Source organism: Molossus molossus, unplaced genomic scaffold, assembly GCF_014108415.1.
Source record: "Molossus molossus isolate mMolMol1 unplaced genomic scaffold, mMolMol1.p scaffold_m16_p_7, whole genome shotgun sequence".
NCBI classification, from domain to species: Eukaryota; Metazoa; Chordata; class Mammalia; order Chiroptera; family Molossidae; genus Molossus; species Molossus molossus.
Window position 1 is genome coordinate 99,592,680 of NW_023425401.1, and position 16,536 is coordinate 99,609,215.

At 40.2% G+C, this 16,536-nt stretch overlaps 1 protein-coding gene across 1 annotated transcript in view; it reads right to left on the reverse strand.

Annotated features, from left to right (window-relative positions):
- The window catches only part of DGKI (diacylglycerol kinase iota), a 423,254-nt gene that overhangs the window by 117,362 nt on the left and 289,356 nt on the right, over positions 1-16,536 (reverse strand). The window contains exon 21 of the mRNA XM_036246751.1: positions 403-503. Coding sequence (XP_036102644.1) covers positions 403-503 — 101 coding nt within the window. The remainder of the gene's footprint in view (positions 1-402; positions 504-16,536) is intronic.

Sequence of the window (16,536 nt, forward strand, 5' to 3'; positions counted from 1 at the left end):
GGACATCATACATCACATGATAGTGTTCATGGATAACTGTCACACCTGCATGAAGAACGAGGACAGTACTTGGTAATGCCAGCTTCCAGGAAGACACACGCTATCTCAAGAGTTTTCTAGATGTTACTCTACCATGTGATGTCACCACCTTTCTGCTTTCTCACTTCGGGTAAAGTGGCTAATAAACCAAGAGGTCCTAACTTGGCATCTTGAGCAGAATAATTCTGTTCCATTTTCTTCAGCCCATATGTCGGTACTTGGGGTTCACGTGCTATTTCCCTTCCCTTCATGTCTCTAACCTTGATTTTCAGGCACGAGATGAATCTATCCATCAAACTAAGGAGGATCAAAAGGCTGCCGACAGGCAGATCCCATGAAATCAATTAGGCACTTCTAACTTACAAGCTTCCCGGAGCTTCTCTTTGTCATAGTGAAATCCTTCATAGTCTTGCAAACTGATTTTGTTCACGCGGATCCTCAGGCGATCTGGGACAGACTGGGGACTGTAAAACAAGAACCAAATAGTCAGACAAACACGAGAGCGTAAAACGGAGTCCTCTGCACCTGGAGGGACCAACGGCGACATCCCCTCTTCAGAAGAAAAAGTTCATAGTCTAACAGTCTCGTGGGCTCTTTACTGGACGGCAGCAATTATCTGGAGAACACTTCTCCAGGAACCTCAAGTTGCTGAAGTTTAGGTTAAGAACATGGAAATAAGCAGACAAAGCTTCTGGAGACCATTCACATCATACTTGCTATTAACTTAGAAAATAATTCTAGTAAGATCACGTGTTTGGTTCCACAATAAAGTACATGCAGAGAATCTGCACCAGTGAGCATTGGAACAGAGCGGTAAAGAAATGCTCCAGGCAAATGCGCCATAACAGCCTAATGACCCTCCGAGGAGACAGAAAAACTGTGAAAAGCGAGCCAAGAATCTTGAAAGCACAGGACTGAGATCAAAATAACTCGAGACACCCCAACAGTTTCTGAGACCACCTCTCGGTCAAAACACATCACAATAAACACTGCCTGTGACAGAGCCTCTGAGCGCTGCAAAATAAAGAAAAACATTAAAATATGGGCATTGCAGTTTCTTTAGGAAGAGAAGGAAGTAGGTGTTTCATTTTAAAAGAATTCAATCCATGTTAGTTCAGAATATTAAACAATAAAAGGGGGAGTACCGAACTTTCTGACGTATCCTGTTCATCTTCACTGTCTTCACATGGATTCCCTGGATGTTCTTAGGTAATATTTTTCCAATAGTTTAATTATGGGTATTAGCTGAGTAAAACAATTTCGTTTGCATCATCACCACTGTGAATCAATATTATTTCTTCAAAGTATTAATAGAACACAATCCCCACTTTTCCTTAAATATTATCTTATACTTAGATTTTATTGGCTCAGAGAACTTTCTCAAATAGAGGATTGCTTCTCCTTTCATATATTATGGGATAAAAGTCACCATTGAATAAAGTGAAAAGAATAGCATTATCCTTTAATTCATCTGATGAAGAAAGGAAGGAAGGAAAGATGGAAGGAAAAAGGGAGGGGGGAAGAGGGAAGGGAGGGAAGGAAGGAGGAGAGGAGAGAGAAGAAAGAAGGATGGGTGGAAGGAAGAAGTAATACTTCAAAAATATTGTCATAAAATTGCTACACCCACCACACACACACACACATGTATTTAATTTCATTGCAACTCTCAAAGAGGTAGAGAAAAAAATCTAATTCTCATGTCTAAAACCACATTTTAAGGCAAAAAAGTCTAATTAACTCCCTCCATATAGACTCCCATTCTACTACCCCCCAAAATAACACATATACAACGACATATAGATACATGTCTCCCCCAAATACACACACACACACACACACACAGATTTAAATATAAGTGCATGAATAAAAATGTCTGTGGTTTACCAAATTAAAAATTAAACCCATACTAAACCACAAGATGGATGTTTCTGAGGAAATGTTGAGAAGCCAGATTCAGCCATTGCTTTGGTCACCCGGTCAAAGCATGTTTGTAGGGTGTCCCGTTTGCACTGGGCATTGTGCTGGACATTGATCAGCACTGACAAACTGACCTAAGTATTTAAGTCATGATGGGAGAGAGGGTTTGACAGCAGGTTTTTAAATTAGTAGAACAGACTTTAAATATCATGCCTATCCACATCATCATTTACAGATAGGGAAAATGAGGTTCAGAAAGATAAAGTGATTTCATGGTCACACAGCTGCTAAGTGGCAGAGCTGGGAGGAGAGCCTTAGACTCTCACTCAATGGTTTCATGTTCCTCTATTACATGGAGCCAAGAATCCCATGGGTTTGAGAGCAAAGACTGGAGCCTGGGTGCACAGAGTCAGATGATCTCGATGTGGTGCTCAGTCTTTCCTTTATCAATCAACAATCTCGTGGTACATTCAAACGAGAACACAGGGAAAATATTACACAAGTGTGTACATCTACTATCTAGGGAAAAGTCTGACAACAACATACCTTTAAGTGAAAAAAGTCATGGAAAATTTTACATGGCATAACCTCCTCCATGTAAACTATGGAACCGTGGAGTTTATTATGTCGAGAAATGTCTGGAGAAAATGTTCAGCGAGCTGGTCCCAAGTACTTATCGCCACATGATGAGATTTGGTGATTAATTTGCATATAGCATCATCATCATTTTTAGAAAAATAGTATGTAAATGAATAATGATAACTTAGGACAAGAATAAAAATAGAAATTATAACAGAGTGTTAGGTATTAGATGTGAGTAGATAGAAAAGACTTTCAGCAATTCACAGAGTGACCATACAATGTTCATACCAAATGCTTATCTCAAAAGTAAGAGGGGTCTGATCTTTTTATTTCCAAGTTCACCCCAGTGACCTGCATAGGAAGTAGTTAATAAACATGTTCCTGCAAGCAAAGCAGATAAGAGGGAAACAGGAACCAGAGAATGTGGTGGCCCATCATGCTCTGTAATGGGAGAGGGGCAGGACAGAGGTTGAAAGATCTCCACCTGTACAATACCTGCAATCACAGCGCATCTACTAGCAGTGAGCTCTAGTCTTCTCCAATGGGCTGGAGCTATCAAGACTAAGACCTGGCTACAGCGGTTGTGATAGAGGGACAGGATCCAGAGAATGACTGCAGACCAGTCACTGTGCCCCTCCTCCAGGGAGCTCCCCATGGGCTGACAAGTGTGCGTCATCCTTATGAAAGCCATCAGCACCTGTTCCCTGTCCATACCCTTCTACTTTCCACCTGCCATCTGTGCCCACCAATTCCTACCACACTGTTCCTCCCGAGCCACGGCCTCCTACCAATCTTCCTGACTTATGGGTGGCACACCATGGATGCAAAACAGGAACTTTCATTTGAATAGAACGTTCAGATCCCACATGAATTCACAGATTATCTCATTTCATCTCCAGAATGATCAGCTAAGCAAGATGGAAGGAAACAGAGACTCTCTAGCCACTTGTCACACCCCCCATCTCCTTCCTACACACTCACTGCCTTGCTCTCAGCTCCCATCTTCTGCCGACAGCACACCCCCCTTTCCTGCCAGCAACAGCCTGTTTAAACCCAGCTTTCTGATCAGGGTACCTTGCGTTGGCCCTGCTATTGAATGTTGTCAAAATGAGGCCCATCAGCAAGTTCTAGATCATAGAGACCATGATGGAAAACCACTTTGAATTATCCTGGAGCCCGGTGTAAACACTAGCCAAAGGAAGTAGCAGCTCGGACTCCACATTGGAGTGCCTGGATTTGCAGGAAAGTTCTTCCATTTACTGGTTAATCAAGAAACTCTGTGCTTCATTTCCTCATGGTGAAAAGATAACAACAGTATTCACCTCACAGGAATATTGTAAGAACCGAATGAGTCAATATAGGTGATGTGCTTAGAAAACTGTCTGGCACATTGTAAGTGCTCAATAGATGCTAGCTATTACTGGTATAATTATTATTCTGTAAGTTCTGCTCTTAGGTAAGGTTCTGCCTAATAAGCCATAGCATCTGCTAATGCCAGGCATTGGAAGAGGTTTAAGGCATATATAGGAACCCCCCTAGACACTTGTGACAAGCTGTTGGGCTTCCTCTGGGGGACTGTCTAGCCTAGCTGGTGTCATGGTTCTTCGGGGTCTTCTCCCACTGGGTATTTTACAGAGCACTCAATAACATGAAAACAGACCACTGTAATATGAGGCAGAAAAAGTACACAGAGATGAAATGAAAGCCAAGTAATTCGGTCGTGTCCCTTTATGTCAAAATATATTAGTGTCCCATTAGTGGCTGACTGGAGTGGAAGATGACAAAGGTGTTCCTTGGAGTCTGGGGAATAGCATTGCATTAGCTTTCTAAAATTAAATTTGCCAAGAAAGTTAGTGGAGCATAGAAGAGATTAATAACCTGAGTGAAAATACATTTGCCTCGGTGCCAACATCTATCTCAAGCTTCTCCTATCCTGATTTAAACTCTGTGTCAGGGTTTCTGAACCTCACTTCCAATGGAACCTCTCTCTCAAGGGCCCCAAAGAAAACGCAGCAATCTATGAACTACCTTTGAAATTGGGCAGTGACCTTACCTGTCACTTTCTCATTCATTTCCTCTGAAGCATTGAGACTGAGCTTGGGCAGCGTGAAAATTCATGGCTCTAAACCTAACTCTCAACTGTCCCCCATGATGACTCTCTCAAGAACCATAAGAACACCTCTCATTGAAGTCACTCACATGGACCTCCAAAATGTCCAGCCCACAGCCTCCCTATTCACAGTGTGCACACCCGTGCCTCTCAGATGTCGGGGGCAGGGGTGAGTGCCATCAAGACAGCGACCTGAACTCTCATTGCTATTCAGTGCACACCTAAACCTCATCATCCTCTCCTCTTCATTAAATACCAGTGAACCGGAAACATCTACCAAGGCATCTTTTCATCAGTTCTCAAGCTGGGCCCTACCTGACAATAATAGTACTCAAGGGCTTCCGTCAGCAACTTCTTAGAAATTGCAACCATCTACCCCGGGACATTTTCAAACTGCCACTGACAATAACCTATCCAAAAACACATCCAACTGGGCCTCTTTACACTGAACAATAAAATCAAATTAGATCAAGACTTCCGAACAGAGATGTAACATGGATTTTAGATGCCTGTCTAGTTCAGACAAAAATTCCCTTGTCTTTGCTTAGAGACCCATACCTCAGGAATCTGACTTGAGTTGTAAAGGAGGTTTTGAATTTGGATTAAAACCTAAATCACATAGTCAATCATGAGCTCTCATTGTCCAACATGTTTTTCTAGAGGAAGTATCTTTAAATGTGAATTCATTTTTGATAGATGTTGAATCCACTTTTGGCCTCTTCAGACTCCATTTATGAGGTAGCTGATGTGGCATAGCTTACAAATGATCTGAGACAGCTCTCCCCTCCAGACCGCCAATGAGATAATGGAGTTAAAGCATTATAGGATCGGGAGAGATCTTAGATGTGACATAATTCAATATTTGCCACTCCATCTGGTTCTATATTCCTCTATGATTGCATTTTCCAACAGCTGCTCAGTCTCTGCTTGATCCTCATCCAGGAATGAGGTACAGGATGGAGGTTCCCTATTCTTTGTTTAAACTGCTCTGAGTATTTGCAAATGCTTCTGAAAGAATTTAACTCTGCACAGTTTCTGTTTATTGGCCTTTCTACTATGGGTCAAAATTGGGTTTACATCTCTGAGACAATCAGCCACAGGTACTAATGGCAAAAGAATGTAAACTTGAAGACTATTTCCTATCCAAGAAGAATCTACAGACTTAATGGCTAACAGATTAAAAATAGGCTATAAGTACCAAAGAGCAAAAGACTTGTATGTCATTGGTTGAAACAAAACATAATTGTGACCTTTTTTTGAAGATTTCCAAATATACATGGAAATGCACTTTCATGCTTCCATCGAAATTGGTAATAAATATTTATGCTTCTGAAATTGTAATAAATGAGTAGGTAGTAGAGTGAAATTAGTATGTGGTTATTAAGGACTGTCTCTTCTACGGGGTATCATGGTCCCAGCATTTAAAGGAAAAGCAAAGGTGAAGAATGAGTAGTGGCTTTTGCAAAGCAACTCTACTGCTCAAGGTAGAGCAGATTCATCACTTCTGCTTTAAATGGAAAGCAACAGGCCAATAGCCTTGACCAAAATTTCAAATTCTCTTGAATACTCATTTCTTTTGGGGGGGGGGGGCAGTGACTTTCAAAACACTTATTGACTCAGCCATCCAATTCTGAGTCTTTTATGCTCCACCCCACATATACGTACTGTTCCAGGTTTTGGAGACCAGAATCACAGATTTCTTTCTTTAAGCTATGTTTGGACTCTCCAAGTATCCTCTCCAAAAGATCATGCAGTTCTTCCACTTGCTCCTTTCCTTTTATTTGGGCACACTGAATTCACCGCTCAGTTCTCACCCGAATTTCTCCTTCACAGCATTCCACACTGTGGTTAACTCCCTGCTTTGGAAGCTCTTTTTTCTTGGACTCCAGTTCAAATTACTCTCCTGATTGCTCAACTAAATTTCCATCTGTTCCTTCTTTCTCTCCCATGCAGTGCACACTCCTATAAATATCTTTCCAATATGTATGCTTCTCTAATCCCTCCACTATCATCACACACCTAACTGTGCTCTCCGCACCCATCCATGCCCTCGTCACACCTCAGACCTAGCAGTGAGTGTGACATGTAAATGTCATCCTGACATGATTTTGTCCAGTCCCCCCTCCCCAATTAAATCATGAGCTCTTCAAGAAGAAAAGCTCTGCTACATACATCTACCCTGACATCTTCCACGGTGTACACTAACATATGATAAGCTACTCTGATTCCCATGTAGACTCACTAATTTTTCAATGAGAAAAAAAAAAAGATTTTTCATGGCACTGACTACATTTTTCATCCCACCTAATTATGTGTTATAATATGTAATTGGCCAGAATGGAGATCACTCAACAGATTCTGGTTCAAAGGAAAAATCGATTCCCATTACTAACATAAACAAATAGGAAATCATCTGAATGCTCATGCATTATCTCCGAATATGCACAATTATATTATTGCTGTGCTACCCTCGTGTATGGGGTCGGTTCTCTGGCTTGCTTCTGACTCCAATGAGTGGAGAAGAATTTCTACTTGTCATTAGATACCATTTAAATCTCAGAAAAGTAGAGTCTCCTGCCCTGACATTTGCTAAATTGGTAACTAGGGATGACACCCTTTTAGAAAAATGTCTTTTAGAATAGGAGCTTTGGACCTTAAATTCCCATTTACACTCTTTTTATGCTCTTTTACGTGTAAAGAATATTAACACTGGGTGAATATGATGATGAAAGGCAAAGAAAGTAAATATCACAGGAAATAAGGAAGGATGGAAATTAGAGGTAGAGGGAACATGCATTTTCATAGAATTCTGCACATTCAGACTGCTGAGATGAAGAACAATTAAGCACAGTTGGGAAGAGGGACAAAGAAAGAACCCAAGCCCTGTCTTTCATCACACCAGGCCCAAATCATTGCCACTTTATGAAGTAAGGCCAGGTAATGGAGGGTTCCTGGTTATTAAAAATGACTGAAGATACCATCATAAAACACTAAACATGAGCTGCTTTTAGTACCATGCACTGCAAAGGCATGGAGAATTCTTTTGCTGTTCTGGTTGTAGAGAGGACCATTAATCACGACCTCCCACGGAGTAAGGAACCATTGGGCTTGAACCAATGAGACAGACACAAGAGAATAATGTCACCCCTGAGCCATCTGAATGGCTTCAGATCTTGCATGCTCACAAAGAAAGACTTTCCTTTACTTCAAGCTGCAATTTCTATAGATCAAAGAGAAAGCCTTACATTTATTTGCTACTTACAATGCTGAAAGTTTTTGCTTGGGTTTGCAATCAAAAGATATTGGAATATCCTGTTCTTATTTGCAACTGATAAGGAAATTGGCTTTCTTTGCTGCAAAGGAGGCTAGAATAAGTGTTGGGATTTGCATAGTTTAAGAAGTGTCATTTCATAGAAGAAAAATTCACATATATGAATAAAGACATTACAATTAGACTTACAAATACTGGGATATTTACTGATCTAGTATCTCTAACCCCTTTGATGAATCAAATGGTGGTATATGAGTAGGTCTCTATGTGTAACATTAAAAAATATTTTACAAAACATAAGATTACATGCATTTAAAAATATTTAACACTTATTTTACCTATAAACCTTCAGAAAAAAAAAATCAAAAAATTAGAATTTTTTAAGTAAAACTAACCAAAGCAGAAACCCAAATGCATGAATAATAATGAGGTGAAAATAAATATGGTCATCTATTAAGGTTGAGAAATGTTATAATTCCGATTAGTGCAAGAAAAAAGTGAATGTATGAATTACAAAGGGGGCTCCTATTGAAAAGCTGCTATGAGAATTGTATGAAAATAGCCCTCATCCATAGGAAACAGGCTCAGTAAGGAGAGAATTGCATGTTTTGTCTTACATCAAGAAAATAAAAAGGAGGTATTTGCCTGACGATAAATGGCATTACATTAGAAACATGTCCTTAAATGGTTTTAAGGTTCTATACAATGGATAATGGTTCTATATAAAACATTTTATAAAAGGACACTATACGTCCCCAAAACCTTGGTATTAGAGAAGGAATATTTGCAAAATCATTTTTTCCTAGTAGGCAATTCGTATTTTACCATTATGCTTTAACTTGTATTTTTCCGTCCAGGTTGACAATGGCTTGCCAAGCTCTGGAAGTGAGCGGTGCTACATTCAGCTCTGGACAGAGACGTGGCATCACAGGTCTCCTGCAACTCTGCTAGTCATCAACCTACAGCGGGTGGAAAGCTAAGTCCCCCACTTGTAGCACAGATGTGTTCCCAATACCCCATGCTTCCTTGTCAGAAATCCAAGGAGAATGAATCAGAAAGTTCTCCAAACCCAATTCTCCTTTCCAACTCAGAAAATTTAGCCAATTCGGTGGAAACTTTTCATCACCTTCCTTTAACTCCTGATCCAATGACTAGAGAATTGTTTTGAACCCTTCTTGTGGATGTCAGGACAGAATAAAGACACATCGCTAGATCAGAACTTGTAAAGATCCTATGACAATTCTACCGCTACAACAATTACTAACCAACAAAGATAACCTTGTAAAATTTGATAGGAAACTTGAAGGAAAAGTTTATATATATTTTTTTCTTGTTCCTCAATTTATTTATTTATTTTTTTTACTTTATTTTTTTAAATTAATTATTTTACTTTTGTTATGGGTGTTTCTCCTCCCCCCCCCCCACTGATTCCCCCCTCCCTCTCCCTCCCCACCCAGCTTTGTTGTCCATTGTTCATGCATACATGCATGTAAGTTCTGTGGTTTATCTCCCCCCCCCCTTCTGGTTTATATTTTAGTGGTAGACTAATGAATTACTCAGATGATGAAGAATAAACAAACATGAAATAACCAGTAAAAAATGTCAATTAAGAGGAAAACAGTGAAAGAGAGGAAAAAAAATGGTTTCTGTTGAGAATGCCCTAATCCAATGGGAAAACAATTTGGGGTACTTTTTCTTGTCCTATTTCTTTCTCTCCTTTCAAGTACCACGTTCAAGTAGCTCATGTCTCTACCAAAGTCAATATCTTAACATATCCATAAGGAAATATGTAATTATGTTACTTTGCCTGGGCAACAAAAAGCCATCAGAACAAACGATTTATTTATGTCCCAATCAGAGGATATAAATCACTTCTCTTGAGAGCAGGAGAGTCAAAATGATTAATTAAGAAAAATAAAACAGTTATCCGTAATATAAAGGTAAAACGCTTTGGCTTTTCTGTTTCCTTTGTACTTCTTCTACTTTTCTCTTAGTCAAATGTTGTAGCTATCACTTTGGAACTTGCTGAATTTCATTTTTAGAATTTCAGTTTCTGACACAAAATGTGATGGCGAGTTCTGGGGGTTAATTAAATCTAGCATCAATGAGTATTTTCTTTTCATGCCTTTAAAAATGTCCTGTCTTTTCACTTCATAAAAGTGTTTCAGGGTATTATGACAGATCAAGGAAACTCCATTGCACTGGTATAATTAAATTGAAGCTCTACAAATAAAATGCGCATTGCAATGCATTACCACCTCAGCAAAGCAATCCAAAATAAACACCCCCTCGGAACCCTGCAAACAAACATCTTGATTTCTTTGTTATCAATATGTTCTTCTTACTCTATGGCAGCATATAATACCAGTTATTATTGCAGTGCTGAAGTAAAAAAGGCAATATTTCTTTTTTTCTCCCTGAATGCAGTAAATCCATGAATACCACTGCAGTTGCAATGTTATTGTAAAGATATAAATGACTACTTTCTGAAAGTATTTAGGTCTTTCTTTCCCCTGGGCAGAGAGTACATTTGTTAACAAATCTTTTCTTCACAGAGACTAACACAGTCACACCTGCCCCTTTCTTTCCATGGTCTGTATTTTGAGAGTTGTTTCATTATCATAACGCTTTAGGAGTTCAGAGTCAAACACATTTGAACTTCAAATTGTTCGACCACCTTATTTTATAGAAAAATTAATTTGGCTCCAGAAAAGCCAACATCCTTATTGTACCCATATAATTAATACAGAAATCTGCCATAAGTAAAAGAGCAATGTCCTTCAGCCCTCATTATACCATTAAAAAAAGATTTTAAGGAATCAAAATATCCACATAAGTAATATACACAAAGTTCAATCTTCACATAGTTGGTGGGAGAAAAAAAAAAAGAACCCTAAAATTCAAATTTATCTAATATAACACTATTATGAGCTGAGTTGTGTCCCCAAAAGTTCATATGCATTGTCCTAACCCCTGGTACCTCAAAATATGACCATATTTGAAGATAAAGTCTTTAAAGAGGAATTAAGGTTGAATGAGGTCTTATGGGTGGACCCTAATCCAGTCTGACTGGTGTCCTTATGAGAAGAGACTGGAACACAGCCACAGGGGGAAGAAAATGTGAAGACACAGGAAGATGATGGCCATCAACAAGCCAAACAGAGAGGCCACAGCAGAACTCGACCGGCCAACACCGTGACCTCAGACCGTTGGCTCCCAGAACTGTGAAGAGATACATTTCTGTTGTTCAAGCTACTTAGTCTGTGGTATTTGTTATGGCAGCCCTCGCACACTCATACAGATGCCGACTAAAGAGAACGGATCCTTTCTTTATTTGGTCCTAGGACTCCTTTTTATAAAAGATAATAGAAGAGTGAGAGGAATCTGATTTTTTACTTTCTAACATTCCAACCTGGCTTGGAAAACCGATGGCTTGAGAACACTGTTCGGAATATGCAAACCCAAATTCCAACTCCTCCTTCTAAAAGACAAGGTGTGTAGAACAATCTTAAAAAAAAAAAAAAAAAATGTACTCTTTATTTAACTGTTCCATCTAAGATCAGATTTTTACATGTTCATTTTTTAAAATTTATTTTGATTTCCTCTTGGGTCCAGCCCAATAGCCCTTGTGCATATCCTACACCCAAAGCTTCCTGCTAACCACCCCGCCTCCCTGACGTGGCCTGGATGACCGAAGTCCTAAGCCTTGCACCTCCAGCCAGCAACACTGGAGTCAGAACTTCCCTCTTGAAGTGACCTTCTGCTACTCGAGAAGTGCTGACTTACAGGACTGGTTCTTCACCTCCGCAGACATGAATAATACACCCCTAAAAATACACTTTAAAAGCAAAGACGCCCTGGCCGGTTTGGCTCAGTGGTTAGAGCGTCGGCCTGCAGTCCTGAGAGACCCGGGTTCGGTTCCCGCTAAGGGCACGTACCTCGGTTGCAGTTTGTCCCCGGCCCTGGTTGGTCGTGCGGGTGGCAGCCACTCGATGTGTCCCTTTCACATCGATGTTTCTCTCTCTCTCTCTCTCCCTCCCACTCTACCTGAACAACAACAACAAAAATGTCCTTGGGTGAGGATAAAAATAAATAAATAAATAAAAGCAAAGAGATACAATTGGAAACGTCGAGGGCGTCCGAGGTGTATTTCGCCTTTACCTCACACACAGGTTCGCAATGTGCCCGCCTGCGCTCAGGGAAGACGCGGCCCCACGTGGCATCCACCGTGGGTGTGCGCACGACCCCTCCCGGTGAGCCTCCCCCGCAGACCCACACCATCCCTGACCACCTAAAAGCCTCTTCAAGCGCTCGCGCGGGACTAGAATTTAGTTTAAACTGGGATTTGTCGTTCCGACACTTTTCTTACAATGACAGTGAACTGCAAGCTTATCACACCAAAGATTTACACCGCTGAAACACTCAAAACTGAATTGTAAGTTATTATCCATCTCCACGTTTTCTTACAAAGGGGAAACGTTTCCACAGCATGATTTGACTAAAATACATAAATCATATGAAAACAAAAACGCACACACAGGAAAATGACCAAAGGTACGGAGAGTGGGGTTCAGCGTCTTCGATGCTACCTTCAAAGCAGGTGGCCCTGTGTGTAAAACTTAACCTTTATGACTTTCATGATCTTAGGTGAGTTTTCTCACCTTTCTTATTCTCAGTGTTCTCATCGAACAATGGGAATAACAGCAACGGTCACCACAGACTGTTATTAGGGTGTTAAATCGGATCAGAACTCCGGGTGTGGAGCAGAATGGCGGGGACACGTCACTTCTCCGGCTACATGGAACAAATCTGCTCGGGTTCTGCTGAGAGTCTGGTGAGGCCCTGAATGAACCACAGCGGTCCCGGGCCTGGCCCCCTGGTCAGTACTCGGCTAAAGGATGACCCCGTCATGTCCCAGGGCAAGTCTCACCTACCTCATGCCTTCGATCCCTTTGGGGCAGATTTTTGTCTTTTCTTTATTGATTTTAGAGAGAGCACGGGAGAGGGATGAAGAAAGACAAGCGACAATGGGTGAAGCTTAGCAGTTTTCTCTGCTCACAGACTTGGAGAGCAACAGCTTTGCTTTCCAGAAATCCGGAAGCTAACCCGCGGCTTCGCGATCTGACTCTGAGATTGAGCAAATGACGGTTTTTCAATGTCACGGATTTAATTTTTCTCCCCTGCTCTTAGAAAAATATAAAATTTATTTTTTGCCTTTTTTCCCTTTAGAGCAATAATGCATGTTCACTGAAATCGATCAGAAAACCAATAAAAACGTATCTGTAATCCTACCACTCAGAGATAATCACCCACAGATCCAATAATAATGATAACAAAGGCATTAACAACAAATATACTCACAGCCTTTGAATGCTTGGGCCCCTCGGGTACCCTCACAATTGATCTTTGGGTCCAGGAACTATGACTCAAACTTAGAATCCATAAATCAGAACCTGGACAGACTTCTGCCCCAGACAGGAAGCCCTCATCTGGAAGCCCAGCCGGCCCAGAAGTGCTATTCATTCTGAGGGTCTCTGCAGGCTTGTGGGGGGGCATGCAGGAGGCGGCCCATTGATGTTCTCTCATCGATGTTTCTCTCTCTCCCTTCCTCTCTCTAAAATCAATAAAGAAAAAAAATTATTAAAAAGAAAATGTTAAAACAAAACCTGTCAGGTGACTAGCTGGAGAACAGAATTAGAGGGTTTTTAGAAAGCATTTCAAGGACCTGCTGGCTTGCTGCCTGCCCAGCTGGCAAATGCTAACCTGCCTAGGACCAATACATGTTTTCTTCCGTCATGAAGATGGAAGGTTCTTGGCACTGTCTTGGTAGTTTCTCAACAAGCACATTCTTAAACTCAACCCAAAACAGAACCATTAAAAAAAGGACATTAAAAATATCTCTTTCTGTTACTGCAACTCCCCATCATCTTAGAACAAAAATTAATTTACTTTCATCCTTCACCAAGGAGACTCCATTTATCAAAAGCAAGTTTAGAGTGCTGAATGAGAATCATTCTAAGCCTGTGGTCAAATAGGACAATTCACACGTGTCTCGTGGATCTGTGTCTAGCTCTGCCTACCCCAGATCCGCACAGTTTAGCCTGGGAAACATCTTGTTTATGTCCAAACCGTAACCGCTGCAGAAAATCGCATGCTCCCTGTGACCAGTGTTGGTTGCTGAAGGCAGCTAGAGCATTCTCTGAGTAACAGCAGTGGGTAGAGGGGACACATTATGTCCGCCTCTGCTTTAAAAGGGAGCAGAGAAGTTCTGGTTCTGGGTAAGGTGGGTAAGCACACATCATTCTTTCTCCTCCAGTGACTGCAGCTATAAAAAAATAATAATAAAATAAGATAAAAGCTAAATGCGTTAATGTGCGTAAAATGCTAAAACTGCTACCTGACGTGCAGAAAATGCTCAGAGGCACCAGGGCAGGGATTTCTTTGGTCTTGTTTCTTCACGTACATTTTTGTATTCCGTGTGCGTAGATAAGTGCTTGGCACACAGATATCAATAAATATCTGCTGAATGAGAAAATAAAACCTGTATAAAGTTCATAAAGAACTCTGGGAAGTAAATGATAGCTTCAGACCAGAGAAGACCAGAATTTCAAATACCACCAAACTGATGGTGAGCTCTGCCATCATTTTTCCTCCAAAAACCCTGGTGTGGGCTCTGGGCAGCACAAAGCCTGACTCAGACACGGGGTGCAGGCAGAGAAAACTCTGGGAGAGCCCTTGGGCTGCTACTTGAGGCAAGGAACTCTGAATGCTCATAGAGAAATCCAGGAAAATTTCCCTTTTTTTTATTGTTTCCCCCTCCGTTTTCTCTACGCCAGCACTCAGGCAATTTTGCCATGCTGGTAGCAGCAATGACAAAGGCTTTAGGTGCTTAAAATATAAGGAAATAAAGACTTCCTTTCTAATAAGGTAGCTGTGATCCTAAGAGAAAAGGATAAACCAGCACTGCTTCTTTCTCTCTGTCTCTCTGTACTGCCTGGTCCCAACATGAACCTAGTCGCAGGAAGAATGCAGCAAAGCAGAGTAACTAAATCCTTAGTTTTCTGGCTTCAAGACCAAAAGGGGAGCCCCCAGGAAACAGGAAATTACTAGGAATGAAACAGAGAGGGAGGAGCTCAGGAAAACAACTTCATAAAGATGTTCATAAATTCTTAGGTTCATTTCTAGGTTGCAAATGTGTGAATCTGACCCTAAACATCATGCATTGGGGACTGAGCTCCAGAGTAGACCCTCCGTCCAGATCTCATTCTGCATGGCGGAGGTACACCCACCAGACAGATATGAATAGCACTGCAAAGACTCTGAAAGCAGAACTCACACTGTAGCCACAACCTCAAAACATGAGTTAGAACTTGTGGTCTGAGTTCAATTGAGTCAATTGCCTATTAAAACAAAATAATAAACTTCTACTTTAAGTAACTAAAAAAAGAAGAACAAAATACATCCAAAGCAAGCAGAAAGAAGGAAATAATAAATAAAGAGCAAATATCAAGAGACTGCAGACACTTGAAAAAAAATCAATGAAATAAAAATCTGATTCTTAAAAAATTACCAATACAATTGATTGACAAAGAAGAAAAGGAAGGAGAAATAGATACAAGTATCAGGAACAAAAGGGGGCTATCACTACAGACTCCACAGATATTAAAGGGATAAGAAAACCATACCAATAATTCTATACACACTAATCAACAACTGAGATGAAATTAATCAATTCCTCAAAAACTTCAAAAAATTACAAATAAACTGAAACTCACCAATGATCAAATAGATTATCTGTATAGTCCTTTTAACTCCTAAAGGAATTGGATTTTAAAAAAGAGAAAAACAGATCTCGAGGCACAGATGATTTCACTTGCAAATTCTGACAAACATTTAAAAATTAATAACTCCAATTCTTCCTAATCTTTTCCAAATATCCTGACAAAAGTACTTCAACAAAAAATCTACAAATAACAAGCGTACTTAATGGTGAAAGATGGAATGACTTCCCCCTAATATCACAAGCAAAGCAAGAATGTTCACTCTCACTACCTTACTCAACATCTCATTAGAAATCCTAGCCAATGCAATAAAGCAAAAGAAATAAATAAAAGTATTTCTATTCACAGACAACAAGTGTGACTCTATATAAAAGTCTGAGGATGCTACCAAACTCCTAGAACTAAAAGGTAAGTTGAGTAAGGCCACAGGATACAAGGTGAACACATAAGAACTCATTGAATTTCTATGTTCTATATACTAGCAATGAACAATTGGAAACCAACATCATAAAAACTAGCATTCAAAACAGCCTCCCCCAAAAATGAAATACTTAGGTACAAAACTAATAAAATATGTACAAGATCCACATATTGAAACTACAAAACAATGACATAAAAAACAAAAACAAATGGAGAGACATACAGTATTCATGGATTAGAAGTCTCAGTAGTAAAGATATCTAGTCCCCAAATCAATCTACAAATTCAATGAAAACCCAGTAAAAGTCCTAGAAGGGTTTTTGGAGATACAAGCAAGCTGGTTCTAAAATTTATATGGAAAGCCAAAGCCAAAAAAAAAAAACTTGAAGAGCCAAGATAATTTTGAAAATAAAGAA